At 67.5% G+C, this 26115-nt stretch overlaps 4 protein-coding genes across 12 annotated transcripts in view; 2 read left to right on the top strand and 2 right to left on the bottom strand.

Annotated features, from left to right (window-relative positions):
- Positions 1-583: 583 nt before the first annotated feature.
- CCDC8 (coiled-coil domain containing 8) lies at positions 584-6883 on the bottom strand. The gene is made up of 7 exons (XM_050928211.1): positions 6765-6883; positions 4859-4933; positions 3773-3862; positions 2291-2308; positions 2034-2117; positions 1304-1367; positions 584-1016 (listed from the first exon to the last, which is right to left on the bottom strand). Exons 3-7 carry the CDS (start codon positions 3846-3848, stop codon positions 584-586), a joined length of 675 nt encoding a protein of 224 aa, XP_050784168.1. The 5' UTR covers positions 3849-3862; positions 4859-4933; positions 6765-6883.
- Positions 6884-7818: 935 nt separating this feature from the next.
- Positions 7819-12617, top strand: IZUMO3 (IZUMO family member 3). Its single transcript, XM_050928213.1, is given in 8 exon segments — positions 7819-7862; positions 8584-8927; positions 9309-9383; positions 9646-9735; positions 9991-10008; positions 10562-10642; positions 11970-12060; positions 12539-12617. Coding segments are annotated over 8 exon segments (822 nt in total).
- Positions 12618-13299: 682 nt separating this feature from the next.
- IZUMO2 (IZUMO family member 2) lies at positions 13300-16991 on the bottom strand. The gene is made up of 7 exons (XM_050927585.1): positions 16763-16991; positions 16405-16479; positions 15860-15946; positions 15704-15724; positions 15222-15302; positions 14793-14916; positions 13300-13339 (listed from the first exon to the last, which is right to left on the bottom strand). The coding sequence occupies exons 1-7, from the start codon at positions 16989-16991 to the stop codon at positions 13300-13302; spliced, it is 657 nt and encodes a 218-aa protein (XP_050783542.1).
- A 1585-nt stretch (positions 16992-18576) lies between these two features.
- LOC127036501 (myosin-10-like) overlaps positions 18577-26115 on the top strand; it is a 56924-nt gene continuing 49385 nt past the window's right edge. For 8 of the 9 annotated variants that reach the window (XM_050927432.1, XM_050927435.1, XM_050927437.1 and 5 more), the window contains exons 1-2: positions 18577-18844; positions 25471-25836. In XM_050927432.1, the coding sequence (XP_050783389.1) occupies positions 25489-25836 (348 nt within the window). In that variant the 5' untranslated portion in view covers positions 18577-18844; positions 25471-25488. Of the gene's footprint in view, positions 18845-23395; positions 23495-25470; positions 25837-26115 lie in introns of those variants that run through there. The other variant, XM_050927433.1, reaches the window with a different exon arrangement.

A 26115-nucleotide genomic window follows, 5' to 3' on the forward strand; every position in this document is an offset into this window, starting at 1 on the left:
GGCAGAGGCATGAGAATGTTTGGGGGGGGGGTCACAGGAGATATCTGAATATGTGGGGAAGGGAGGGGCTGGATTAATCTTATCTGATGGCTGGGCTTCAGGGTGGGGGAGGAGGGGCAGAGTAGTGGGGGCTGGGGGAGGGTGAGATATTGGGGTAGAGGGGCCCGTGGGGCTGGGGGAGGGTGAGATATTGGGGTTGAGGGGCCCGTGGGGCTGGGGGAGGCGGGATGCCGGGCTAGAGGGGCCCGTGTGGCTGGAGGAGGCTGGATACCAGGCTAGAGTGGCCCGTGGGGCTAGGGGAGGCGGGATACCGGGGTCTAGGGGCCCGTAGGGGGGCTGGAGGAGGTGAGGTAGAGGGGCCCGTGGGGCTGGGGGACGTGGGATACCGGGCTAGAGGGGCCTGTGGAGCTGGGGGAGGCAGGGTAGAGGGGCCCATGGGGCTGTGGGAGGCAGGATACCGGGGTAGAGGGGTCTGTGGGGCTGGGGGAGGCGGGATACTGGGGGAGAGGGGCCTGTCGGCTCGGGATTTCGGTTACGGGAGCAAGTCAGTCAGAAAAGCTGGGATGGGAAAAGACGCCAACATTTAATGAGTCGTGGCCCCGGTTCCCTGCTCTGTGGGGGCCCCATTCCCCAGGTCCGCGGGGGCCCTGTCCCCCTGCTCTGCGGGGGCCCCATTCCCCAGGTCCGCAGGGGCTCTGTCCCCGTGCTCTGTGGGGGCCCCATTCCCCAGGTCCGCAGGGGCCCCGTCCCCCTGCTCTGTGGGGGCCCCATTCCCCAGGTCCGCGGGGGCTCCGTCCCCGTGCTCTGCGGGGGCCCCATTCCCCAGGTCCGCGGGGGCTCCGTCCCCCTGCTCTGCGGGGGCCCCATTCCCCAGGTCCGCGGGGGCTCCGTCCCCCTGCTCTGCGGGGGCCCCGTCCCCCTGCTCTGCCGGGGGCTCTGTCCTGGCTGCCACCGGTCCCTCCTCGGCCCCTGTGCCGCCCGCCGGCCTCGCTCGCCTCCTGTAACAAAGGAAGGCCCTGTCCCGGGCCGGGGCGTCAGGCTCCTGCCTCCCAGCCAGCCCCACGCCCCGGCTGGAGCCAGTGCCCCTAGAGGAATGGCTGCATCCCACCCCCCCAGCCAGCCCCCCCTACCCCAGACCCGAGCCAGTGTCCCTTAGATGGGAGTGGCCCCATTCCCCACCTCTGTCCCTCCCAGCCAGCCCCCAGCCCCAGGGTTGGATCGGGGCCCATCTCCATTCTCTTCCCCAGGACGCCTGGGTCCCACTTCCCTCTCCGCCGCCCACCTCTGTCTGATCCCCACTCACCCCACTGCAGCTCCCAGCACCAGCCCCAGCAGGCTCAGCCCCACGGCCAGGATCACGGCAGCTCCTGGGGGGGGGAGAGGGGGCAGGAGTTAGGGGGCTGGGGCGGGAATTGGTGGTGGAAAGGCGGCTGTGGCTGGGGGTCGTGGAGGGGGCTCAGGGGGATGAATGGTTTGGGAGGCTGTGGAGGGCACCAGAGGGTGATGGGGAGGCTGGGGAGAGTGCGGGGGGTGCTGAGGTTTGGGAGCTGTGGGGAGATGGAACAAGAAGAGGCCATGGGGGGTACTAGAGGGTGAATGGGGGGTGTGGGGGGTAAACTGAAAAAGGTTCAGGAGAGTTCAGGGGGCTGTGGAGGATGTTGGGGTTTGAGGGCCATGGGGGGTGCAGCATGTGGAGGGATGTCGGAGTTCGGGAGGCTGGGGGTGTTGGGGTTTGGGGGTGTGGAGGAGTGTTGGAGTTTGGGGGCTGGTGGATGTCGGGGTTCAGTGACGGGGGTGTTGGGGTTCAGGAGTGTGGAGGAGTGTTGGAGTTTGGGGGCTGGGGGGTGTCGGGGTTCAGTGACGGGGGGTGTTGGGGTTTGGGGTGTGGAGGAGTGTTGGAGTTTGGGGGCTGGGGGGTGTCGGGGTTCAGTGATGGGGGTGTTGGGGTTTGGGGGTGTGGAGGAGTGTTGGGGTTTGGTGGCTGGGGGGTGTCAGGGTTTGGGGGGCTGGGGGCATTGGGGTTTGGGGGTTACCTGCACAGACTCTCTGGTCCCTGCACCGAGCTTGGAGGCGTTCACAGCTGTCGCACTCAGACAAATCAAAGGGCTCAGGCTGTCCTGTTTGGGGGGGGATCCCATTACAGAGACACCTCCAGGGGAGCCGTCCCAGCCCCCCACATTCCTGGGGGCCCCTCCCCAGGGGGCAGTGCTGGGGGCCGGCCCAGGGCGCGAGATGCAGGAGCTGCAGCCCCCACCCCCTGGGGGGCAGCCGGACGGACAGACGGACTCACCACAGGACGCACTGCACACTGCGAGGAGAGACACACAGATCAGCGCAGGCAGAACGGCCCCGACCCCTAATCCAGCTCCCCACCCCAGCCAGGATGGAACCCAAGAATCGGGGCTCCCTGCCCTGCCCCCCCACCCCGAGCGGGCAGAGAACCCAGGAGTGAGGGGCACCAGCAGGGGTGGGGGGGCAGGGCTGGGCTACCAGGGGCTGCGTGGCTGGAGTGAGGGGCATCAGCAGAGCTGGGGGGATCCCAGGGCTGGGCTAGCAGGGGGCTGCGGGTCGGGAGTGAGGGGCACCAGCAGGGCTGGGGGCGCTCAGGGCTGGGCTAGCAGGGGCTGCGGGTCAGGAGTGAGGGGCACCGGCAGGGCTGGGGGAGATCCCAGGGCTGGGCTAGCAGGGGGCTGCGGGGCGGGAGTGAGGGGCACCGGCAGAACTGGGGGGATCCCAGGGCTGGGCTAGCAGGGGGCTGCGGGGCGGGAGTGAGGGGCACCGGCAGGGCTGGGGGAGCCCAGGGCTGGGCTAGCAGGGGACAGCGGGTCAGGAGTGAGGGGCACCGGCAGGGCTGGGGAGATCCCAGGGCTGGGCTAGCAGGGGCTGCGGGGTCAGGAGTGAGGGGCACCGGCAGGGCTGGGGGGAGCCCAGGGCTGGGCTAGCAGGGGCTGCGGGGCGGGAGTGAGGGGCACCGGCAGGGCTGGGGGAGCCCAGGGCTGGGCTAGCAGGGGACAGCGGGTCAGGAGTGAGGGGCACCGGCAGGGCTGGGGAGATCCCAGGGCTGGGCTAGCAGGGGCTGCGGGGTCAGGAGTGAGGGGCACCGGCAGGGCTGGGGGGAGCCCAGGGCTGGGCTAGCAGGGGCTGCGGGGCGGGAGTGAGGGGCACCAGCAGGGCTGGGGGGAGCCCAGGGCTGGGCTAGCAGGGGCTGCGGGTCAGGAGTGAGGGGCACCAGCAGGGCTGGGGGGAGCCCAGGGCTGGGCTAGCAGGGGCTGCGGGTCGGGAGTGAGGGGCACCGGCAGAGCTGGGGGGAGCCCAGGGCTGGGCTAGCAGGGGCTGCGGGTCGGGAGTGAGGGGCACCGGCAGGGCTGGGGGGCGCCCAGGGCTGGGCTAGCAGGGGCTGCGGGGCGGGAGTGAGGGGCACCAGCAGGGCTGGGGGGAGCCCAGGGCTGGGCTAGCAGGGGCTGCGGGTCAGGAGTGAGGGGCACCAGCAGGGCTGGGGGGAGCCCAGGGCTGGGCTAGCAGGGGCTGCGGGTCAGGAGTGAGGGGCACCGGCAGAGCTGGGGGAGCCCAGGGCTGGGCTAGCAGGGGCTGTGGGGCGGGAGTGAGGGGCACCGGCAGAGCTGGGGGAGCCCAGGGCTGGGCTAGCAGGGGGCTGCGGGGCGGGAGTGAGGGGCACCGGCAGGGCTGGAGGGTGCCCAGGGCTGGGCTAGCAGGGGCTGTGGGGCGGGAGTGAGGGGCACCGGCTCGGGCAGCAGGCGGACGCAGCGGGTACCTTGCTGCCGGACGGCTGCCGACGCTGCTCTCAGGCGCCGGGTGAAGTTCTGCTTTTCAAGTGCTGCCTCTTCCATCAGGCGTCCTGGATCTGCGGGGCAGGAGTGCGGGAGGGGAGGAATTGGGGGTGGAGGGCACCGTGCGTCACACACTTTATTTGGGCTATGCCCGGCCCCCGCGCACAGCTGGGAAGTAAGCGCCGTGCTCGGCCTGGAGCTGAACTGTTCGTACGAGGCCACTGGAGCACGGGCCATGGTTAGAACTCAGGGCGACGTTGCCCCCCCACACCCTGTGTGTGCCAGGGCTGGGCTGACCTAGCCCCTGGGGTAGACGCAGGTAGGAGACGGCATTCGGCAACGTCCTGCTGGGAGGTGGAGTCCCTCTAGCGATGGGAACCCCCCCACGCCCTGTCCTGACAGTGGGGTCTGCCCCAGGAAGGCCACTGCCTGGCTTGGGCTGGGTCATAGGTTAGGGGAGGGGGAGAGAGACGTGGGAGAAGGTGGCGACGAAACCCCTGATAGAAACCCTGGGGCACGAGGGAACAAACCTCCTGGGAGAGCTTTTGGGCACAGGGCTGTGTCGGAGGAGGCGTGGGACTGTGAACTAAGAGCCCGTCTCCTGCAGTGTTCGGGGGCCAAGGGCCCTTCTCCATCCCTGGCTGGTGCTCGAGTTGCAAGCGGGCCAGGATGCAACTGACGAAAGGGGATCGTCCCAAAGGTACCTGACTGCATCTCCAGCCCCCGTTCAGTCTAGACCAGGCCGCTGGGCTCAGTGTGGGGGGGGGGGCGGGGGGGATCACACCATCCCCACTGGCCTTAGAATCTAGGGCTCGATTTCTCCTCTGAATGGCAACAGGCCACAAGACCCTGAATTTCGGCTAATGGCTCAGGTCAAAAGGGAAAAAGTCCTAACTTCTTGTCATCCCTTAGTTACTGGAGGGGCGTGGGGGGGCTGGGAGCCCGGACTCCTGGGTTCTCTCCCTGGCTCTGGGAGGGAAAGGCAAGCCCTGATCCATCACGGGGTTTGCTGCTCCCTCCTGGCGGGGTAGACAGGGCAGGTGGAGGAGGGCTGGGCCCCTGGAGCTCACCCTGCCGGTTGCGGGTGATGATCTGGTCCAGGCGATAGAAGAGCTTCCCGGCTTCTCGCTCCAGGCGCTCCCGTTCTGCGGCCGGACAGACGGACAGAGGTGAGGTTTGCTGCCTGTCAGCCCCTCCAGCACCCACCACGCCCCTCGGCCTGACTTGGGGGCACTGGGCTGCAGGGAGGGGGTCAGGAGCTCAGCAGGGGGCGCTGGGCTGCGGGGAGGGGGCGGGGGGCTCAGCATGGGGCGTTGGGCTGCGGGGAGGGGTGCTGGGGGCTCAGCAGGGGGCACTGGGCTGCGGGTTAGGGGCTCAGCAGGGTGTGGGGGGCTCAGCAGGGGGCGCTGGGCTGCAGGGAGGGGGGTGGGGGCTCAGCAGGGGGCGTTGGGCTGCGGGAGGGGGCGCAGGGCTCAGCAGGGGGGTGCTGGGCTGCGGGGAGGGGGGCGGGGAGCTCAGCAGGGGGCGCTGGGCTGCAGGGAGGGGGGTGGGGGCTCAGCAGGGGGCGTTGGGCTGCGGGAGGGGGCGCAGGGCTCAGCAGGGGGGTGCTGGGCTGCGGGAAGGGGGCAGGGCTCAGCAGGGGGCGCTGGGCTGCGGGGAGGGGGATGGGGGGCTCTGCAGGGGGCGCTGGGCTGCGGGGAGGGGAGCGGGGGGCTCAGCGGGGGGGGCGCTGGGCTGCGGGGAGGGGAGCGGGGGGCTCAGCGGGGGGCGCTGGGCTGCGGGGAGGGGAGCGGGGGGCTCAGCGGGGGGCGCTGGGCTGCGGGGAGGGGGGCGGGGGGCTCAGCGGGGGGCGCTGGGCTGCGGGGAGGGGAGCGGGGGGCTCAGCGGGGGGCGCTGGGCTGCGGGGAGGGGAGCGGGGGGCTCAGCGGGGGGCGCTGGGCTGCGGGGAGGGGGGAGGGGGGCTCAGCGGGGGGCGCTGGGCTGCGGGGAGCTGGTGGGGGGCTCAGCGGGGGACGCGGGGCTGGGGGGAGGGGGGTGGGGGGGCCCAGCGGGGGGCGCTGGGCTGCAGGGAGGGGGATGGGGGGCTCTGCAGGGGGCACTGGGCTGCGGGGAGGGGGATGGGGGGCTCAGCGGGGGGCACTGGGCTATGGGGAGGGGGGCGGGGGGCTCAGCGGGGGGGTGCTGGGCTGCGGGGAGGGGAGCGGGGGGCTCAGCGGGGGGCGCTGGGCTGCGGGGAGGGGGGCGGGGGGCTCAGCGGGGGGGCGCTGGGCTGCGGGGAGGGGGGAGGGGGGCTCAGCGGGGGGGCGCTGGGCTGCGGGGAGGGGAGCGGGGGGCTCAGCGGGGGGCGCTGGGCTGCGGGGAGGGGAGGGGGGTCTCAGCGGGGGGGCGCTGGGCTGCGGGGAGGGGGGAGGGGGGCTCAGCGGGGAATGCTGGGCTGCGGGGAGGGGAGCGGGGGGCTCAGCGGGGGGGCGCTGGGCTGCGGGGAGGGGGGAGGGGGGCTCAGCGGGGGGCGCTGGGCTGCGGGGAGGGGAGGGGGGTCTCAGCGGGGGGGGCGCTGGGCTGCGGGGAGGGGGGAGGGGGGCTCAGCGGGGAATGCTGGGCTGCGGGGAGGGGAGCGGGGGGCTCAGCGGGGGGCGCTGGGCTGCGGGGAGGGGGGAGGGGGGCTCAGCGGGGGGCGCTGGGCTGCGGGGAGGGGGGAGGGGGGCTCAGCGGGGGATGCTGGGCTGCGGGGAGGGGGGAGCTATGGGAGGAGGGAGTGGGGGGCTCATCAGAAGCTGTTATGGGGGAGTCGGGGGCTCAGCAGGGGTGTCAGTGGGGGGCAGGGCAGGGGGTCCCGTGACCCCCAGGGGGGGTCCCATTCCCCACCCCTCACCCATGATCCGGACACCGGGGTCCCCCCCCAGGAGGAGGGCGCTGAGCTCCCGCCCCAGCCCCGCGGCCCCCCCCGGGCTGCGCCGCCCCCAGCAGCAGCCGCACGTCGTAGTGGACGTAGGGGGGCGCGTCCGGCCAGCAGCGCAGGCAGGGGGCGGCGCCCGGGGCCAGCAGGGGCAGCACCAGCACCACCAGCGCCAGCATCGCCCCGGCAACCACCATGAGCTCACTTCCTGTTCTGTTCTAATCCTCCCTTAGAGACTGCTTCTGCCTCTGACATCACTTCCTGTTCTGCCTCCAGGCCTGCCATAAAGGTCTGTGCCACTTCTGACATCACTTCCTGTTCCGCCACTGACATCACTTCTCGCTGTGCCTCAGTTCTTCTTTAGCCCCTTTTGCGTCTGACATCACTTCCTCTTCTGCCGCTGACATCACATCCTGGATCTCCTGTGACAAAGGCGGGGATTTTCTGTAATATTTTTACTAAGCCCATGTGTGCCTCAGTTTCCCTGATGCATTCAATGGCCACACTTTCCCCTTCACTCTCAACAAACCTGCACTGCTACCGTTGTTATTTTCAATATTCAGTTTGCTCGCAAAGTGTTTCAACAAGGAGTTTAACTCACTGGGTTTCGCTCCGGGACCCACGCCCAGAAACGAGCCTATCGCCACCATCCACGGGTTGACGAGCGTGTGAGAATTCGAACCAGTTCTCCAGCCAGCTCCTAGAACTGGTTTGTGTCTCAACCCGGCCCTTCCTCCTGCTGCCCCGGGGCCACGGCTGGGATCCGGGGGACTCTGCCCGGGGGAACAGGGCAACTCCTGGCACGGGGGGTGGGGGGGACCAAAATCCCAGGATGGAGATCAAGGTCTAGGGTCAGCAATCCTGCATCACTTCCCATTCTGCCTCTGACATCACTTCCTGTTCTGTCTCCAATCCTTTCTAAGCCCCTCTTCTGCTGTGAACATCACTTCCCGTTCTGCCTTCGACATCACTTCCTGATTGCCTTCCACCTTTCTTTAGCTCTATCGTCTGCCCCTGACATCACTTCCTGTTCTACATCCGCTCCTCCCACCAGCTGCCTGTTCTGCTTCTGACGTCGTCTCTTGTGCTGCCTCCACCTCTTCTTTTAACCGCCGGTCACGGCGTCCCCGGGCGATGCTGGATCGGCTCCCTACGAAGCCCGGCAGGACTCCGGTGAAGTCTCCTCTCTGCGAGCAGACTGGCTCCAGGGCTAAAAGCTCACACGGCTTCCACCTTCCTGGGTCTGGCCCCAGAGCATTCAGCATCCTCTGCCCCTCCGGGGGCTTCCCCCAGCAAGTGCGCCCAGGTGGGGTCCTTGGAGAGCCCGTGGGCCCTGCACCCCAACTCCACAGTCAGACGTGACTCTCAGCCAGCCAGTAAAACAGAGGTTTATTCAATGACAGGAACACGGTCTAAACCAGAGCTTGTAGGTACAGAAACCGTACCCCAAGTCAGGTCCATTGTGGGGCCAGGGAGGCCAGACCTCTCTTTCCCCAGCCAGCTCTGCACTGAAACTCTCCAGCCCCATCTCTGGTCTTTGTCCTTTTCCCGGGCCAGGAGATCACCTGATCCCTTTGTCTCCAACACCTTCAGCTGGCACCTTGCAGGGGAGGGGCCCAGGCCATCAGTCCCAGGAGACAGGGTGTCGGCCATTCTCTGTGCAGACGGCATCACACTGGCCCTCTATGGCTCTGCAACAACCACACACCCTGATCCCTCCACCTAGATACTTAAGAACTGCATAGGGGAAACTGAGGCACCAACACCGTATTCAGAGAAAACATTAAGAACATTCCCACTTCGTCACACCGCCTCTTCTGCCTCTGACATCACTTCCTGTTCCACACCTATTCCTCTCCTTAGATCCCAGTTCTGTTTGTGACATTTCCTGTGTTGCAGCCAACACCTTTTAACCCCCTCCTCTGCCTACGATGTCATTTTCTCCCTGCCCAGGACCACTCTGCCCCTCTGTGATGTCACTGTGGCGGTGAGGTCACAGTGAGGCCGGGGATCCGTGGCCATGTCCTGCTCCCTCCTGCTCCTCCTGCTGCTGCTGCTGCGCCCTCGGGGGGCGGGCGGCTGCCTGCACTGTGACCGGCCCTTCCTGCGGGGGCTGGGGGTGCTGCTGGGGGAGGCGGTGCCCTCTGAAGTGCCCAACCGGGACGCTCTAATTCAGCGCCAGGTCGAGGCCTTTGAGCGCCTCTACAGCACCCACCTGCCAGAGAAACACCACCGGGTGCTGGGTGCGTGCCCCTCCCCCAGGGGTACCTGGGCTGGGCTAGCAGGGGCTGCGGGCCAGGAATGAGGGGCACCGGCAGGACTGGCGGGAGGCAGGGCTGGGCTAGCAGGGGCTGCGGGTTGGGAGTGAGGGGCACTGGCAGGACTGGCGGGAGGCAGGGCTGGGCTAGCAGGGGCTGCGGGTCAGGAGTGAGGGGCACCGGCAGGGCTGCGGGGGAGCCCAGGGCTGGGCTAGCAGGGGCTGCGGGCCAGGAGTGAGGGGCACCGGCAGGACTGGCGGGAGGCAGGGCTGGGCTAGCAGGGGCTGCGGGTTGGGAGTGAGGGGCACTGGCACAGTTGCTGGGGGGCAGAGAGTGCCCCCTTTGACCCCTTGGTTCCCTGTACAGATGTCCGCAGGATGCTGGCTGTGAAAGCTGCTCTGAGCGGCTGGCTGAGGGCTCTCAAGGAGACGCCCTGGAAAGGTGAGTCTGTGTGGGGAGTGAATCTGGGGGGGCTGAGAGTGGCCCAGGCTGGGGGGGGGCAGGGCTGGGGGTTCCAGGGGGCAGGGAGGCTGGGCAGGAGCCGGCAGTGGCCGGGAGGTGGGGGGGCGGGAGTGGGGCTGTGGGTCTCCGAAGGGGGGCGTGGACCATGTGACAGGTGCCCCCATCTCGGCTGGCGTTGGGGGAGGGATGCCAGGTATGCATGGGGCCTGCGGCCCCCCAGTAATGTCTGTCTGCCCCCCAGGGGTTCACCTGCTGCAGCTGACGCTGGCCCAGCACCGCGACTCCCTGCGAACTCGCCTCCGAGAGGCCCTGGAGAGCTTCGCCGACTTGGGTAAGTGGCCCCAGAGATGTGGGGCTACTCGCCCCACCCGCCATGGGACAGCCAGGGACTCCCCGTCTCCAGCCCCTTGAGACGCAAGCAGCATTGTGGGCGGAGCGGGGAGATCTGGGTCCAGAGTCCTTGAGATCAGGGTAAGGCCCTCTGGGTGGTGGGCGGGCGGTGGGGGGCTCTGAGGGGCGTGGGGGACAGGGAGTGCCCCATGGGAGGGGGGCTCTAACGCTGTGTCTGTCTGTGCTTCCCCCACAGCCTGCTCCGAGGACTGCAGTGAGTGTGGCCCCCCGGCGGCGACCCACAGCCCCCTGCCAGCGCCAGCTAGAGGGGAAAGGCCCCAGGCCCCATTCCCTGCCCCCCTGAGCCAGCCAGTCCCTGCCCTGGGGCCGGATGGGAGCCAGCGCCCCCTAGAGGGGAAAGGCCCCGTGCCCCATTCCCCGCCCCCCCTGAGCCAGCCAGTCCCTGCCCTGGGGCCAGATGGGAGCCAGCGCCCCCTACAGGGGAAAGGCCTCACACTCCAGTCCCTGCCCCCCTGAGCCAGCCAGATGGGAGCTGGTGCCCCCTAGAGGGAAAGGCCCCGGGCCCCATTCCTGAGCCAGCCAGTCCCTGCCCTGGGGCCGGATGGGAGCCAGCGCCCCCTGGAGGGGAAAGGCCCCGTGCCCCATTCCCCGCCCCCCCCTCGCCCCCTAGAGGGGAAAGGCCCCGGGCCCCATTCCTGAGCCAGCCAGTCCCTGCCCTGGGGCTGGGTGGGAGCTGGCGGCCCCTGGAGGGCAGGGCGGGGTCTCCCTGTGGGTCCCTGACCTGGTCCCCTCTTTCCACATCCCAGCGGTTACGGAGGGGCCAGTTCTCGACTGCTGGACCTGCCTTCGCATCAATGCCCAGTGCTTCGACGGGGAGCTCTGCGGAGGTAGCTGCTGCTGGGGGGCAGGACAGTGGGGGGGGCAGCTGGGGGAGGGGAGGACAGGGGGCTGTCGGGCAGTGAGGTGAAGGGGGGCTGATGGGTAGTGGGGTGAACAGGGGATTAGCAGGGGGTGTGGGGTACGAGGGTGTTGGGGGGCAGTGTGGTGAATGGGGGTCAGCAGGCAATGTGGGGTACTGGGGGCAGTGGAGTGAATAGGGACCTGGGGGGCAGCAAGGGGTGTGGGGTACTGGGGTTTGGGGACAGAGGGGTGAATAGGGGCCTAGGGGGTGTGGGGTATTGGGGGTTGGGGCAGAGGGGTGAATGGAGGCCTGGGGGGTGTGGGGTACTGGGGGTTGGGGGCAGAGGGGTGAATGGGGGCCTAGAAGGTGTGGGGTACTGGAGGTTGGGGGCAGTGAAGTGAATGGGGGCCTGGGGGGCGGCAGGGGGTGTGAGGTACTGGGGGTTGGAGGCAGAGGGGTGAATGGGGACCTGAGGGGTGTGAGGTATGGGGGTTGGGGGCAGTGGAGTGAATGGGGGCCTGGGGGGCGGCAGGAGGTGTGGGGTACTGGGGGTTGGGGACAGAGGTGTGAATAGGGGCCTAGGGGGTGTGGGGTACTGGGACTTGGGGGGCAGTGGGGTGAATGGGGGCTGGGGGGCCTAGGGGGTGTGGGGTACTGGGGGTTGGGGGCAGTGGAGTGAATGGGGGCCTGGGGGACGGCAAGGGGTGTGGGGTACTGGGGGTTGGGGACAGAGGAGTGAATAGGGGCCTAGGGGGTGTGGGGTACTGGGGCTTAGGGGGCAGTGGGGTGAATGGGGGCTGGGTGGCGGCAGGGGGTGTGGGGTACTGGGAGTTGGGGAGCAGTGGGGCGGCAGGAGGTGTGGGGTACTGGGGGTTGGGGGCAGTGGGGTGAATAGGGTCTGGGAGGGTGGCAGGAGGTGTGGGGTACTGGGGGTCAGGGGCAGTGGGGCGGCAGGGGGTGTGGGGTACTGGGAGTTGGGGAGCAGTGGGGTGGCAGGGGGTGTGGGTTACTGGGGGTTCGGGGGTAGTGGGGTGAATGGGGGCTGGGTGGCGGCAGGGGGTGTGGGGTACTGGGGGTTGGGGGCAGTGGAGTGAATAGGGTCTGGGAGGGTGGCAGGGGGTGTGGGGTACTGGGGGTTAGGGGCAGTGGGGTGAATAGGGTCTGGGAGGGTGGCAGGAGGTGTGAGCTACTGGAGGTTGGGGGGCAGTGGGGTGAATTGGGACTTGGGGGGCAGAGCGATGAACCAGGGGTCTGTTGGTCAGTGGGGTGGAGGTGTGGGGGGCGCTCGGGGCTCACCCCCTTCTTGTCCCCAGAGGAGGACCCACGGGACGCGGAGAGGAAGGAAATCACCCTCTATCTCTTCCTGGTCTGCCAGTCCGTGCTACTGGCCTCAGCCGCCCTGCTGTGAGTGCCCTGCCTGGACCTGGGGGGCTCAGGATGGGGGGCTGCCCTGGGTACCCCACATTCCCTGCCTCTGACGCCCAACACCCGCATTTCCCCCCTTCACCTTCACGGCAACCCCGCCCCCATGCACCCCAAAACCTGAGATCACCCCCTAATTGAGGCAGATTCTGGGGGCCTCTGCCCCTCTGGGCTAACCGCAGATATTGAAAGTGGGGTGACCCCACCTAGCACTCGGAGGAATCTGAACAGCCCTCCCAGAGCTGGGGATAGAACCCAGGAGTCCTGGCTCCCACCCCCCCCTGCTCTAACAACTAGACCCCACTCCCCTCCCAGAGCTGGGGATAGAACCCAGGAGTCCTGGCTCCCACCCCCCCCTGCTCTAACAACTAGACCCCACTCCCCTCCCAGAGCCAGGGAGAGAACCCAGGAGTCTGGGGGTGGGGGCAGGGGGCAGATCCTGACAGCCGCTCTCCCCTAGGTACTGTGTGTGCTGCCGACACCGCAGGTGGCTGGAGGACAGGGCCTGGGCCGGACCGGGCACGTGGCTGGCATGCTAGCCAGGTGAGGGACTGACAAGGGGGCAGCGGGACCCGGACCCCCAGCCTGGGGGGGCAGCAGGACCCAGCCCCTCCCCTACCTGGGCATGCCAGGCCCCAAGGCTTCCCCAGTGTAAGCCTGGAAATAAAATACTGTTGTAGTTTGTACATAGATTCCTCACTGGGAGTGGAGGCTAGTGGTTAGAGTGGGTGGGGGCTGGGAGCCAGGACTCCTGGGTTCTCTCCCCAGCTCTGGGAGGGGAGTGGGGTCTAGTGATTAGAGTGGGTGGGGGCTGGGAGCCAGGACTCCTGGGTTCTCTCCCCAGCTCTGGGAAGGGAGTGGGGGCTAGTGGTTAGAGCAGGGGGCTCGGAGCCAGGACACCTGGGTTCTATCCCCGGCTCTGGGAGGAGAGTGGGGTCTAGTGGTTAGAGCAGGGGGCTCGGAGCCAGGACACCTGGGTTCTATCCCTGGCTCTGGAAGGGGAGTGGGGTCTAGTGGTTAGAGTGGGGTGGGAGCCAGGACCCTACCCAAAACCTTGTTGTCTGTGTTTAATTTCAAGCTGAGGCAGGAGGGGTCTGCGATCTGGGGGCCGGGGGCTAGCGCCTCCTGTCTGTGATCTCCACCTCGGCAGCTCCAGCGTCCTTGCAGCCCCGTCCCCAGGTGGCTGCCAGGCCCCGGCCCGGGGTGCTTGTGTGGGTGCTACTACCTCAGGGACTGCTGGTTCCTCCAATAGGTGACGGCCCTGGGGGGCGAGAGACAGATCAGACGGGCCTGGACAGCGACTGCTCGCTCGCGGGGGATGCGGCCGTTCTGGGGGTCTCTGGAAATACAGGCGGCTCTGGGGGGGTCTCGGGGGATGCAGCCGGCTCTGGGGGGCCATGGGGGATGAGGCTGGCTCTGGAGGGTCTCAGGGGGTGCAGTCAGCTCAGGGGGGGCATGGAGGATGCAGCCAGGTCTGGGGGGGTCTCAGGGGATGCAGCCAGCTCGGGGGGGGGGCAAGGAGGATGCAGCTGACTCTGGGGGGTCTCAGGGGATGAGGTCAGCTCGGGGGGGGCACGAAGGATGCAGCCGGCTCTGGGGGGTCTCGGGGATGAGGTCAGCTCGGGGGGGGGCACAGAGGATGCAGCTGGCTCTGGGGGGTCTCAGGGGGTGCAGCCAGCTCGGGGGGGGGGCACAGAGGATGCAGCTGGCTCTGGGGGAGCTCAGGAGGGGCGGCCAGCTTGGGGAGGGACCACGGAGGATGCTGCTGGCTCTGAGGGGTTTCAGGGGGTGCAGCTGGCTCTGGGGGAGCTCAGGAGGGGTGGCCAGCTCGGGGGGGGGCATGAAGGATGCAGCCGGCTCTGGGGGGTCTCAGGGGATGAGGTCAGCTCGGGAGGGGGGCACGGAGGATGCAGCCGGCTCTGGGGGGTCTCAGGGGATGAGGTCAGCTCGGGGGGGGGCACGAAGGATGCAGCCGGCTCTGGGGGGTCTCAGGGGATGAGGTCAGCTCGGGGGAGGGCACGGAGGATGCAGCTGGCTCTGGGGGGTCTCAGGGGGTGCAGCCAGCTTGGGGGGGGCACAGAGGATGCAGCTGGCTCTGGGGGAGCTCAGGAGGGGCGGCCAGCTTGGGGGGGACCACGGAGGATGCTGCTGGCTCTGAGGGGTCTCAGGGGGTGCAGCCAGCTGGGGGGGGCGTGGAGGATGCAGCTGGCTCTGGGGGAGCTCAGGAGGTGCGGCCAACTTGGGGGGGACCACGGAGGATGCTGCTGGCTCTGAGGGGTTTCAGGGGGTGCAGCCAGCTCGGGGGGGGGGGCACAGAGGATGCAGCTGGCTCTGGGGGAGCTCAGGAGGGGCGGCCAGCTTGGGGGCGGGGATCACGGAGGATGCAGCTGGCTCTGAGGGGTCTCAGGGGGTGCAGCCAGCTTGCGGGAGGCACGGAGGATGCAGCTGGCTCTGGGGGAGCTCAGGAGGTGCGGCCAACTTGGGGGGGACCACGGAGGATGCTGCTGGCTCTGAGGGGTTTCAGGGGGTGCAGCCAGCTCGGGGGGGGCACAGAGGATGCAGCTGGCTCTGGGGGAGCTCAGGAGGGGCGGCCAGCTTGGGGGGGGATCACGGAGGATGCAGCTGGCTCTGAGGGGTCTCAGGGGGTGCAGCCAGCTTGCGGGAGGCACGGAGGATGCAGCCGGCTCTGGGGCGAGTGGGTTTCTCTCACTCACGTGACGCTCAGCACCAGGAAGAGCAGGGCTCCCATGCACAGCACCACGGAGACGCCGGTCCGGGCGATGGCCGGGCCAGGGGCCGGGGGCCGGTACCGCAGGGAGAGCCGGACCTGGGAGTCCACTGTGTTGTGGAGGGGGGTTAGGAGCTGACAGAGCTGAAGGACCTTCCTGAGTACCCCCCCCACACACCTGCTGTCTGCCCCCCTCAGCACTGACCCAACCACGACACCCCCCACGTGGGGGGCTGGGGTCAGTGATATCCACGGGCATCAGCTCTGTGCCCCTCCCTGCCCCATGGCCATGCTGGAGCCCCCATATCCCCCCGACCCTGCACCCCACAGCCCCGCTGGACATCACGCTCATCTGCCCATGGCCCCCTGACCTCTCCCTGCCCCCCACCCCTCTGCCCCCCAACTCCCCCCCTACCAAGGCAGTGGTGCTGCTTCAGACACACGGCTTTGGCCTTCCTGCAGCTGGTGCAGTCGAAGACGTCATAGTAAAGCCAGCCTGGGAAGAGGGAAAGCATGAAAAATCCAGCCCCCCCCCGCATCCTATGCCCCATTTCCTGCCCTCCGAACCAGCCAATTCCTCCCCCCGGGGCCAGATCAGGGCCGGCGCTCCCTGGGGGACAGGCCCCCTGCCTCATTCCCTGCCCCCCTGAGCCAGTTAGGTCCTCCCCCCGGGGCCAGATCGGGGCCGGCGCCCCCTAGGGGGACAGGCCCCCTGCCCCCCGAGCCAGCCGGTTCCTCCCCCTGGGGCCAGATCAGGGCCGGCGCCCGCTAGGGGGACAGGCCCCCTGCCCCCCGAGCCAGCCGGTTCCTCCCCCTGGGGCCAGATCAGGGCCAGCGCCCCCTAGGGGGACAGGGCCCCTGCCCCATTCCCCAAGCAGCGATAGAAAGTCGACTTACCACAGGTTTTGGGGTTACAAGCTGGGAAGAGAGAGAGAAACCGATCGTAGCCCCAGACTGTGACTGAAGGACCCCCCAGAACTGGGAGATTGGGGGGGTTGGAGGAAGGGGGAGAGGCTCAGGGGCAGCCCCGGCCCTGTCCCCAGGAGCAGGTACCTTTTGCCTGATGCTCCTTCAGAGCCGATTTCAGCTCCATGGTTGTTCTGCGCCTGTAAGCGACCAGTGCGTCCAGCAGGGCCTGGTCTGCGGACAGATGGGGGAGTGACTCCGGTGCGGGGGGTACTGTGGGGTGCTGGGAGAAGGGGGCTATGGGGTGTGGGGCTATGCGGAATGGTGGGGTGCTGGGGGCATGGGACTGTGGCATGCTGGGAGGTGCTGGACTGTGGGGGGTGGGGCTGTGGGGCACTGTGGGGTGCTGCTGGTGCTGTGGGGCACAGGACTGTTGGGCACTGTAGGATGCTGGGGGCGCTGTGGGGTGTGGGACTGTGGCATGCTGGTGGTGCTGTGGGATGCTGGGGGTACTGTGGGGTGCTGGGGGGCGCTGTGGGGTGCGGGACTGTGCAGCGCTGCTGGTGCTGTGAGGTGCTGAGGGGTGCTGCACAGTGCTGGTGGTGCTGTGGGATGCTGGGGGCTCTGTGGGTGTGGGCCTGGGGGGTGCTGTGGGGCACTGGTGATGCTGTGGGGCACTGGGGGGCTGTCACCTGTTAGGGCGCTTCGTTCCAGGCCGGCTGCCGTCAGCCTCACGCGGTGGATCAGGGCGTTGATGCTGCTCAGAGCTGGAAGGGGGGAGAAAACATCGGCCCCAGGTGGACTGTGGTGCCCGCCCCCCATCCCGCCCCCTGCAGCACAGCGCCCCGTAGCGCTGCCCTGGGGCCAGCCCTGAGTGCCAGGGCAGTGGGGGCTTGGGGGGTTGGGTACAGAGGGGACAGTGGAGTGTTGGTGGATTCAGATCTCATCCCTTCTGCCCTATGGCTCCCCCCCACATGCAGTGTCCTCAAGCTGTGCCCACTGGATACCCCCAGTCATGCCCCCCAGAGGTCCCTGGGCCGTGCCCCCTACCAGCTGTGCCTGCAAACTGGCTGGCGGCGTAGTGGCGGAAGAACTCGCCCTCCATGCCACGCAGCAGGACCTGGGCCCGCGCCCGCAGGCGGCTGTCGCGGATCTGCCGGGGCACCAGGCCGGTGCGGAGCGATTCCAGGGTGCTGCGGATCTGCCGGTCACACTGCAGGCAGCCCCCGGCCCCCGCCACTAGCCAGGCCCCCAGCATGAGGGGAGCCAGGAGCGCCATGGCGCAGCCCGGTGGGATGAGTTCTGCCCGTTCTCAGCCCCGCCGCGCGCCAGGCACCAGGGAGAATCCTCGGGGCAAGGGTGACCTCACAATGCAGTGTGGGATTGTGGGTACAGTGTGGGCAGAGGAGTGTGTGGGTACAGAGTCATGCCGGGCGCTGGTCAGACACAAAATCACCGAGATCGGGGCCCCGTCAGGCCGGGCGCTGCCCAGACACGGATTCCCCAAGATCGGGGCCCCATCGGGCCAGGCGCTGCCCAGACACAGAGTCGCTGAGATCGGGGCCCTGTCGGGCCGGGTGCTGCCCAAACACGGATTCCCCGAGATCGGGGCCCCATCGGGCCAGGCGCTGCCCAGACACAGAGTCGCTGAGATCGGGGCCCTGTCGGGCCGGGTGCTGCCCAAACACGGATTCCCCGAGATCGGGGCCCCATCGGGCCAGGCGCTGCCCAGACACAGAGTCGCTGAAATCGGGGCCCCTTTGGGCCGGGTGCTGCCCAGACATGGAGACACAGGGCAAGAGAGATTCCCTGTCCCAATGATCGCCCAGTCTAACCGGACAACGGGTGGGAGGGAAAGTATAACGTAGCCCCAGCTTTGCCGTGCCCCCCGTGAGCTTGGCAGCAGGGTGTGTCCTCTCTTGGTGGCATGGGAAGACCCCACCTCCCGATGCTGTTTGGTGCCCGGGCTGGAGGTCGCGTGTGGGTGACAGCAGGGGGCTGTGGTGGTGGCACAGAGTGCCTGGGCCGGGAGTGGAGGCGGTGCCAGGCTGGCTCCTCCTGCCAGCCAGCTCCACTGAACCCCCAGGCTTGGTGCTGGGCTCCGGAGGGCTCACTCTCCCGCGGCCCGGCGGCTGGTGCTGTGTCATTGCAGGCAGGGTCCATGTCCGGGGTGGGTGGAGGAACACCCCAAGCCTGGCAGCACCCAGTTCCAGCCCCTGGTGGCTTAAGCCACAAGAGGTCAGGGCAACCTGGGTGGGGCAGGGTGTGGGGGGTGAGCGCGCCGGCCCAGAAGCCTGGGCAGTGGGGGGGGGGTGTGCCGGCCCGGGGCTCCATGCACAGGGAATTCGGACAGAGGTTGAGTCTGGCAGCCGCTTGGGACCTCTGCAGGGGAGATTGGGGTCCTGTTCCCAGCTATGGGAGGGGAGTGGGGTCTAGTGGTTAGAGCAGGGGCAATGAGAGTGTTGGGGGGGGGCTGGGAGCCCGTGCCTGCGGTGGAAGGGGGCGCTTTGCTGGTCCAATGACTATCTGCCCCCCCGCGGGGCCCCAGACAATGGGCCCCATTGATCCCGCCAGCCCCCGTCCCTCTCAAGCTTCACACAAAGCGCCCCATTCAGCCGCCACTCGCCCCACCCCCGCCAGCATTTGCGCTCGGTCGATTGGTTAGAACCTCTGCCACTCACCCTCATCTCCCGCCCACGTCTTAGTGGGCGTGGCCTTCCTCCCCCATCAACCTATCCGAGGGCTACTGTGGGGTCCCTCTCCTCTGCCATTGGTGGGCTGCCTCGGAGGGGGCGGGGCCATAGCACCGGGACACCGCCCCCCAGCCCGGGGCAGCTCAGTAGCTCCTTGGCCGCTGGACCGGCAGCACCTGGCCGATGTGGGGGGGACGAGGGGGGGCCTGGCTTTGTCCCCTCCCCCACTCTCCTGGGGGGGCACCCGGCTGGCGGGGGGGCCCCTTGGGCCTGGATGGGTCCAAAAATGCAATAATCTAATTGCATAAATTTACATAAATTTGCATAATCACCCGGCTGCCTCTCCGGGCCAGTGAGCACGGCTCGGCCTTGTCAATAGCCCGTGAGAGCTGCGGCCAACACCTCCCGGGCCCGGACACCTTCCTCCGGCCCTGCTCAGGTAACCCCCGCGCAGGCGGGCGCCGGTACTGGCCCGTGCTAGGAAGGGGGGGCCGCGATCCGGTCCGGGGGACCTGTTACCTGTCCCAGGGGTCGTGTTATCCGCACCATGGGGCTGGCCTGCGGTCCTGTTATCCGCAGCAGGGGCCTGGCCCGAGGGTCCCGTTATCTGCAGCAGGGGCCTGGCCCGGGGGTCCTGTTATCTGCACAGTGGGGCCGGCCTGGGGGTCCTGTTATCCACACCATGGGGCTGGCCCGGGGGTCCTGTTATCCACACCATGGGGCTGGCCTGGGGGTCCTGTTATCTGCACAGTGGGGCCGGCCTGGGGGTCCTGTTATCCGCACAGTGGGGCTGGCCCGGGGGTCCCATTATTCGCACTGTGGGGCTGGCCCGAGGGTCCCGTTATCTGCAGCAGGGGCCTGGCCCGGGGGTCCTGTTATCCGCACAGTGGGGCTGGCCTGCGGTCCTGTTATCCGCAGCAGGGGGCTGGCCTGGGGGTCCCATTATTCGCACTGTGGGGCTGGCCCGAGGGTCCCGTTATCTGCAGCAGGGGCCTGGCCCGGGGGTCCTGTTATCCACACCATGGGGCTGGCCCGGGGGTCCTGTTATCCACACCATGGGGCTGGCCTGGGGGTCCTGTTATCTGCACAGTGGGGCCGGCCTGGGGGTCCTGTTATCTGCAGCAGAGAGGTGGCCCGGGGGTCCCGTCATCTGCAGCAGGAGACTGGCCCGGGGGTCCTGTTACCTGGTCCCAGGGGTCCCGTTATCTTCACCAGAGGGCCAGCCTGCGGGTCCTGTTATCTGGTCCCTGGGGTCCCGTTATCTGCAGCAGGGAGGTGGCCCGGGGGTCCCGTCATCAGCAGCAGGAGACTGGCCCGGAGGTCTCTTTAGCTGGTCCCGGGGGTCCTGTTATCTGCAGCGGGGGGGTCCCCTTATCTGGCCCTGGGGTCCCCTTATGCTCAGCAGGGTGCCAGCCTGGGGGTCCCCTGGTCTGACCCCGGGAGCTGGCCTGGGGCAAGGCCGAGTTCGGTTTGTTTCTTTGCTGGGGGCTGTGCAGTGACATGACACGATTCCCTTTCCTGGGCGAGATCCTCTGCCGAGGCCTGGCGGGTGCGGTGGGGAACGGAACCTGCTGTCCGGCGGGTCCGTGTCTCGCTCACAGGCCGGGGCAGAAAGAGAGGAACCAGGCCAGGCAGGCTCCTTGACCCCCCAAAGCGGGGTCTGTTTAGGGCGAGAGACGCCAGTATTTTTCTGTGGCTTATGCTGGGCAAAGCGGCTCAGAATGTGGCATGAAATTCCCTCGGCACGGGAGGAGATTCCCATGTTGGCACGTAGGCCGGGAAGACTTTTCGGTGCCGCTCCGCATCGGGGGGGGGAACTGAGGTGGGTTTGTGCCAGGGGGAAAAGACGCCCGGACTCTTAGCTTTCCATAGGAGCTAAGGCTGTGAGACGGCGGCTCTGCCCTTCCCACCCCCTCGCGTGCTGAGCGACTCTGGTCTCTGGCATCTGTCCCTGTTTAGCTGGGCTGTGGGCCCCGCGTCCCCGGAGAGGGACTGGTTTTTAGCCGCAGCGGGTCGGCCCAGGCAAACGCAGCGGCTTGTGCCCAGAGGTTTACGTGGGACCTGAGTTCTCGCGGGTATTTTCCGTGGCTTCGGATACCCGTGTTGCTCGGCGCACCAGACTCCTGCTGGCTTTGCCGGCCCAGCCCAGCTGAGCGTGGGGGTGGTGATACTGGGCTGGCGCGGGCCTGGCTGCTGGAAGAAACTCCCCCAGGGTACGGCCCCTTTCACACTGGAAAGGAAGGCCCCACGCTTCTCGATTTTGCAAGCAGAACGGCCCGGCACCCCAGAGGGAATTGCACCATATCAAATCTCTCCCCCGCACCGTTTTTTCCGGCAGCAATCGGTGCCTGGGCCCGGCCTGGCTCGGGCTGGAGCTGCGGCCGTAAGGACTGGGTTAGGCTCTGAGCGGCACTGGGCTGTAGCCAGCAGCTGATTCGAACTGACGGGGGTGGAGCGGTGGCCCCCGTCTGGTTGAAAGGGATGAGGGTGGGAATGGGAGGGTCCTATCTCCGGGAGGGAGGGCGCCCGGGCACTGGGCTGGCTGTATTTATATCCCCGTGCTGAGAATCTGGGCCGGCTCCTTTTGCACCGAAAATAGGCGGCCGGCCCTCTTGTTCTTGGCGGGAGCCGTGAGCCCGAGGGGAGGCTGCCAGACCAATTAGCTGGCGCGTCGGGATCGGGGAGCCAGAGGGGAGCGGGAGATGGACAGGCACCTGCAGGGCCGGCCTGGCGTGATCCCCCCCCCCAACTGTGTCTTGAGTGATAGTGCAGGTTTGGGGGGGAAGGAAGGGAGAGAAGAAGCCGCTGGGCATTTTGGGGCTGGGCCTTTCCTTAGGGGACTTTGATCTTTCAGATTGGCAGGGGCAGGGAATGGGATGTTTCCCTCCAAGCTGGTCCCATGGCTCTAACCACTAACCCACACTCCCCTTCCAGAGATGGGGAGAGAACCCAGGAGTCCTGGCTCTCAGCCCTTCTGCTCTAACTTCTAGTCCCCACAACCCCCCCCCCCCCAGAGCTGGGGAGAGAACCCAGGAGTCCTGCTCTGAGCACTAGACCTCACTCCCTTCCCACCTCCATCAACCCCCCTTGGCAATAACTGCCCCTGTAGAGGGAGGTTGAGGGCAGGACAGGACAGGGAGATGGATTCCCACCCCCACAGTCCCATCTACCCCGGTATCCTTCCCCCTCTCTGCCCACCAGCCCGTCTCCCCTGGCTTTGGCAGACTCCCTGCCTGGTGCTCACTGAGCTGGGGTGAGGGGGACGCCTGGCCAGACAATTCACGAGGGGCTGGGGGTGGGGGGTGACGCAGCCTGGCCTGTGGGTCTCAGAGGCATTCCTGGCATTCCACAGCACAGACCACAATTATGCTGAGAGCACCCTCCCCTCACCCCTGGCGCGATGGGCCTGGCTCAGAGCCCTGACCCTGCCAGAGCTGGGGGGAGAACCCAGGAGTCCTGGCTCCCAGCCCCCCTGCTCTAACAGCTAGTCCCCACTCCCCTCCCAGAGCTGAGGAGAGAACCAGTCATGATAGCCAAAGCCTGCTTGTGTCTCCTAGGGATTATTCCCCCCTGAGGCATCGGGGGCCGTCTTGCCTGCCCGGGGAGAGCACCCCCTGCTGAGCCCCCCACTCCCTGCAGCCTAGCGCCCCCAGTGCTGCCTTGGGGCATGGGGCCCGCACTGCCAAGCCACAGAGAGGCCCCTGCTGAGCCCCCCGCATCCCAGCGCCCCCTAGTGCTGCCCTAGGGCATGGGGCCCACACTGCCCGGCTGCAGAGAGCGCCCCCTGCTGATCCATCCCCAGGGCAGTCCCGTGGGTCCAGCCGTGTCGTCCCTCCTCCACGTGCTGACCTGGCCAGAACCCGCTTCGCCAGCTTCCCCACTTGGCAGCAGTGCAGTGGCAGGGGGTTCCCCAGGTGTCGCAGTCACCTCGGGGCCTCTGGCTCATCCACAACACACCCGGCAATGCCTGCTCCGTGCGCTGATTGATGAGCTAATTAACGGGCTGGCTGGGCAGAACTGGGGGGAGAGTGGGAGCTGGGCTGGGTTCCCGACCTTCCAGGGCCAGGGCATCAGCTGGAACGCAGCCAATCACTGGGGTCAGGGTTTTCTCCCCGGCTCTGGGAGGGGAGTGGCATGTAGTGGCTGGGGGGAGGCTGGGAGCCAGGACTCCTGGGTTCTAAGCTGGCTCTGGGAGGGGAATGGGGTCTAGCGGTTAGATCAGGAGGTTGGGAGCCAGGACTCCTGGGTTCTCTCCCCAGCCCTGGGCGGATGCGGTTGGAGCAGGTGATTCTGGAATTTGCACCCTGCCCTGCTGAGCCGACCGATCCACCTGCCTTGGGTCTGGGCCAAAGGGCGGGCGGGGAGGGGTCATACCTGCCTCTTCGCTCCTTGTTAGGTAATGAGCTGAGCCGAGCCGAGCCCTGCCCGGGGCGGGGTGGGGGGGGATGACACACCAGCCAACATACGAAGTATTGGCAAGTCCAAGCAGTGGGGCAAGTGACCCCCATGCCCCAGCTCTGCCAGTGCCCCTCACTCTCGACCCGCAGCCCCTGCTAGTCCGGCCTTGGGCCCCCCGCCAGCTTTGCTGGTGCTCCTCACTCTCGACCCGCAGCCTCTGCTAGTCCGGCCTTGGGCTCCCCGCCAGCTTTGCTGGTGCCCCTCACTCTCGACCCGCAGCCTCTGCTAGTCCGGCCTTGGGCTCCCCGCCAGCTTTGCTGGTGCCCCTCACTCCCGACCCGCAGCCCCCTGCTAGCCCAGCCCTGGGCTCCACCCACAGCTGATTTTCAGTTTCTGGTGGTGATGGGCTCTGAATCCGTCAGGAGTATTCAGGCCTCCCGCTGGGAGCCAGGACTCCTGGGTTCTCTTCCCCCCCGCCCCTCCCGCTCTGGGAGGAGGGTGGGGTCTGGTGGGTCAGCGCGGGGGCGGGGCTGGGTCTGTCCCCTCCCGAGTGCCAGGAGCTGCCCCATGCCAGCTGCTGGGGTTGGCAGTTCCCTCCTGTCTCCTCCCTGCCTCAGTGACGCAGCCTGGCAGCTCCGCCGGGCGCTGCTGCCTGAGAAGCCAGGATTGACCCTCGCCCAGGCCGGGCCAGGTGAGGGGCGCATCCGGGGGTGGGGGGTGGATTAGAGCCTGGGTTGTGCTCTGAGGTCCCCCCCTCTGGGGCAGGGGGTGGCTGGGGTGAACCCCCGCCCCAGCTGAAGGGCCGGTTTCGGGGGTTGGAGCCAGGGCCCGCCCCCCCGTGTGCACCCGGCGAGCGAAACACCTGCAGGGAGAGGGCAGGCTGGGGCTTGTCCTGTGTGTGTGGGGGGGAAGGCAGAATTCTCCCGGCTTCGGGAATGGGGAAATGCAGCTTGGCCCCACCCCCAGCTGACCCTGCTGCCCCCCAGCGAAGCAACTGAGGGACAGGAAAATTAACAGAGCCGGGAGAGAACCCAGGAGTCCTGGCTCCCAGCCCCCCCACTCTAATCACTAGCCCCCACTCCCCTCCCAGAGCCGAGGATAAAACCCAAGAGTCTTGATTCAGCCCCCACTTACTCCCCAGCTCTGCTGGTGCCCCTCAGTCCGGACCCGCAGCCCCTGCTAGTCCAGCCCTGGGCTCCCCCCAGCTCTGCCGGTGCCGCTCACTGCCAACTCACAGCCCCTGCTAGCCCAGCCCTGGGATCTCCCCCAGCCCTGCCGGTGCCCCTCACTCCTGACCTGCAGCCCCTGCCAGCCCAGCCCTGGGTTCACCCCCACTCCACAGCTACTCAGGCTCAATAACAACCCAGCGTACTCAGCCCCAGCCATCCTGAGAGACCCTACAATAACAGACCCTGTCTCTGTGCTCCCCAGTGCTCCCCAGAATCCCTTCAGTGACAAAGCATGTACCTTCCCCCTCCCCGGCAGAGAGACCCTACAATAACAAACAGTTCTGGACGGATCACAGTGAGAATATCCGCCCCCCCCACCCCGTGCCCAAGAGTTTTCAGTCCCAGACTCATGGGTGCTTATTCCCGCCCAGAGGGGGGCGGGGGGGGGGAGGGAGGCCCTTAGTGCCAGGCGAGGGTTAGCTGTGGAGCTGGAGAGAGTGTGTGTGTGCGTGCGTGTGTGAGTGCGAGTGATGGGATGAGGTGGGGGAGACCCAGGGGGCCTGCCCCTCCCCATCTGGGCCCCCAAACAGCCTGAGGGAAGGTCAGGTGGGCAGCAGGAGGGGGAATCACTGGGTCTGGTTGCCATGGGGCCGGAATCGGGCTGGCGGGTGCCGTGAGTTGGCTGGTCTCTGCTGTAGTGGCCAGAGCTCGGCTCCCCCCATCGCAGCCCGGCCTCACTGCTTCCAGTACAAGGAGGGCTGCGGGTCGGGAGTGAGAGGCACCCTCAGAGCCTCTCTGTCTGGCAGAGCCTCTCAGGTCTGTGCAGGCTGGTTTGTTATTGTAGGGCCACGCTGTGGCGTCTTGGGTTTGTTATTGTAGGTCTTCCTGCTGTGGTGTGCTCTGGTGTGTTATTGTAGGGTCTCTCGGGGCTGGTGTGTTATTGTAGAGTCTCGGGGGGGTGGCATGGTCTGGTGTGTTATTGTAAGGTCTCTCGGGACTGGTTTGTTATTGTAGGGTCTCTCAGGGGGGTAGCGTGGTCCGGTGTGTTATTGTAGGGTCTCTTGGGGCTGGTGTGTTATTGTAGAGTCTCGGGGGGGTGGCATGATCTGGTGTGTTATTGTAGGGTCTCTCGGGGCTGGTTTGTAATTGTAGGGTCTCTCAGTGGGGTGCTGTGGTCCGATGTGTTATTGTAGGGTCTCTCAGGGCTGGTGTGTTATTGTAGGGTCTCTTGGGGCTAGTGTGTTATTGTAGAGTCTCTCAGGGGGGTGGCGTGGTCCGGTGTGTTACTGTAGGGTCTCTCGGGGCTGGTGTGTTATTGTAGGGTCTCTCGGGGGTGGCGTGGTCCGGTGTGTTATTGTAGGGTCTCTCGGGGCTCGTTGGTTATTGTAGGGTCTCTTGGGGCTGGTGTGTTATTGTAGGGTCAATCAGGGGGGCGGTGTGGTCCGGCTTGTTCTCAGAGGGTCTCCCTGCTTCACTGACCCCACCCCTCTCCCCGCAGGCTCCCCCCGTCGCAGCCATGGCGGCGCGGGTGGCTCAGCGGGACGCTGCCGAGCGCTACCTCTTCGTGGACCGGGACTCGGTGGGGAACCTGGCCACGCAGGCGGACTGGACGGCCAAGCGGCTGGTGTGGGTGCCCTCGGAGCGGCACGGCTTCGAGGCGGCCGGCCTGCGGGAGGAGCGGGCCGACGAGCTGCTGGTGGAGCTGGCGGAGAACGGGCGCCAGGTGCTGGTGCCCAAGCACGAGGTGCAGAAGATGAACCCCCCAAAGTTCTCCAAGGTGGAGGACATGGCCGAGCTGACCTGCCTCAACGAGGCCTCTGTGCTGCACAACCTCAAGGACCGCTACTACTCTGGCCTCATCTACGTGAGTGAGGGAGCCCGGCGTCCGGGAGCCCAACCCCCCACGCCCCTCCCAGAGCCGGGGAGAGAAGCCGGGAGTTCTGGCTCCCAGCCACCCTGCTCTGACCATTAGGCCCCACTCCCTCCCAGAGCTGGGGAGAGAGCCCAGGAGTCTTGGCTCCCAGCCTCCCTGCTCTGACCACTGGCCCCCACTCCCTTCCCAGAGCTAGGGAGAGAACCCAGGAGTCCTGGCTCCCAGCCCCCCTGCTCTGACCGCTAGGATCCACTCCCCTTCCAGAGCCGG

The sequence above is a fragment of the Gopherus flavomarginatus genome, chromosome 18, assembly GCF_025201925.1.
Source record: "Gopherus flavomarginatus isolate rGopFla2 chromosome 18, rGopFla2.mat.asm, whole genome shotgun sequence".
NCBI lineage: Eukaryota > Metazoa > Chordata > Testudines > Testudinidae > Gopherus > Gopherus flavomarginatus.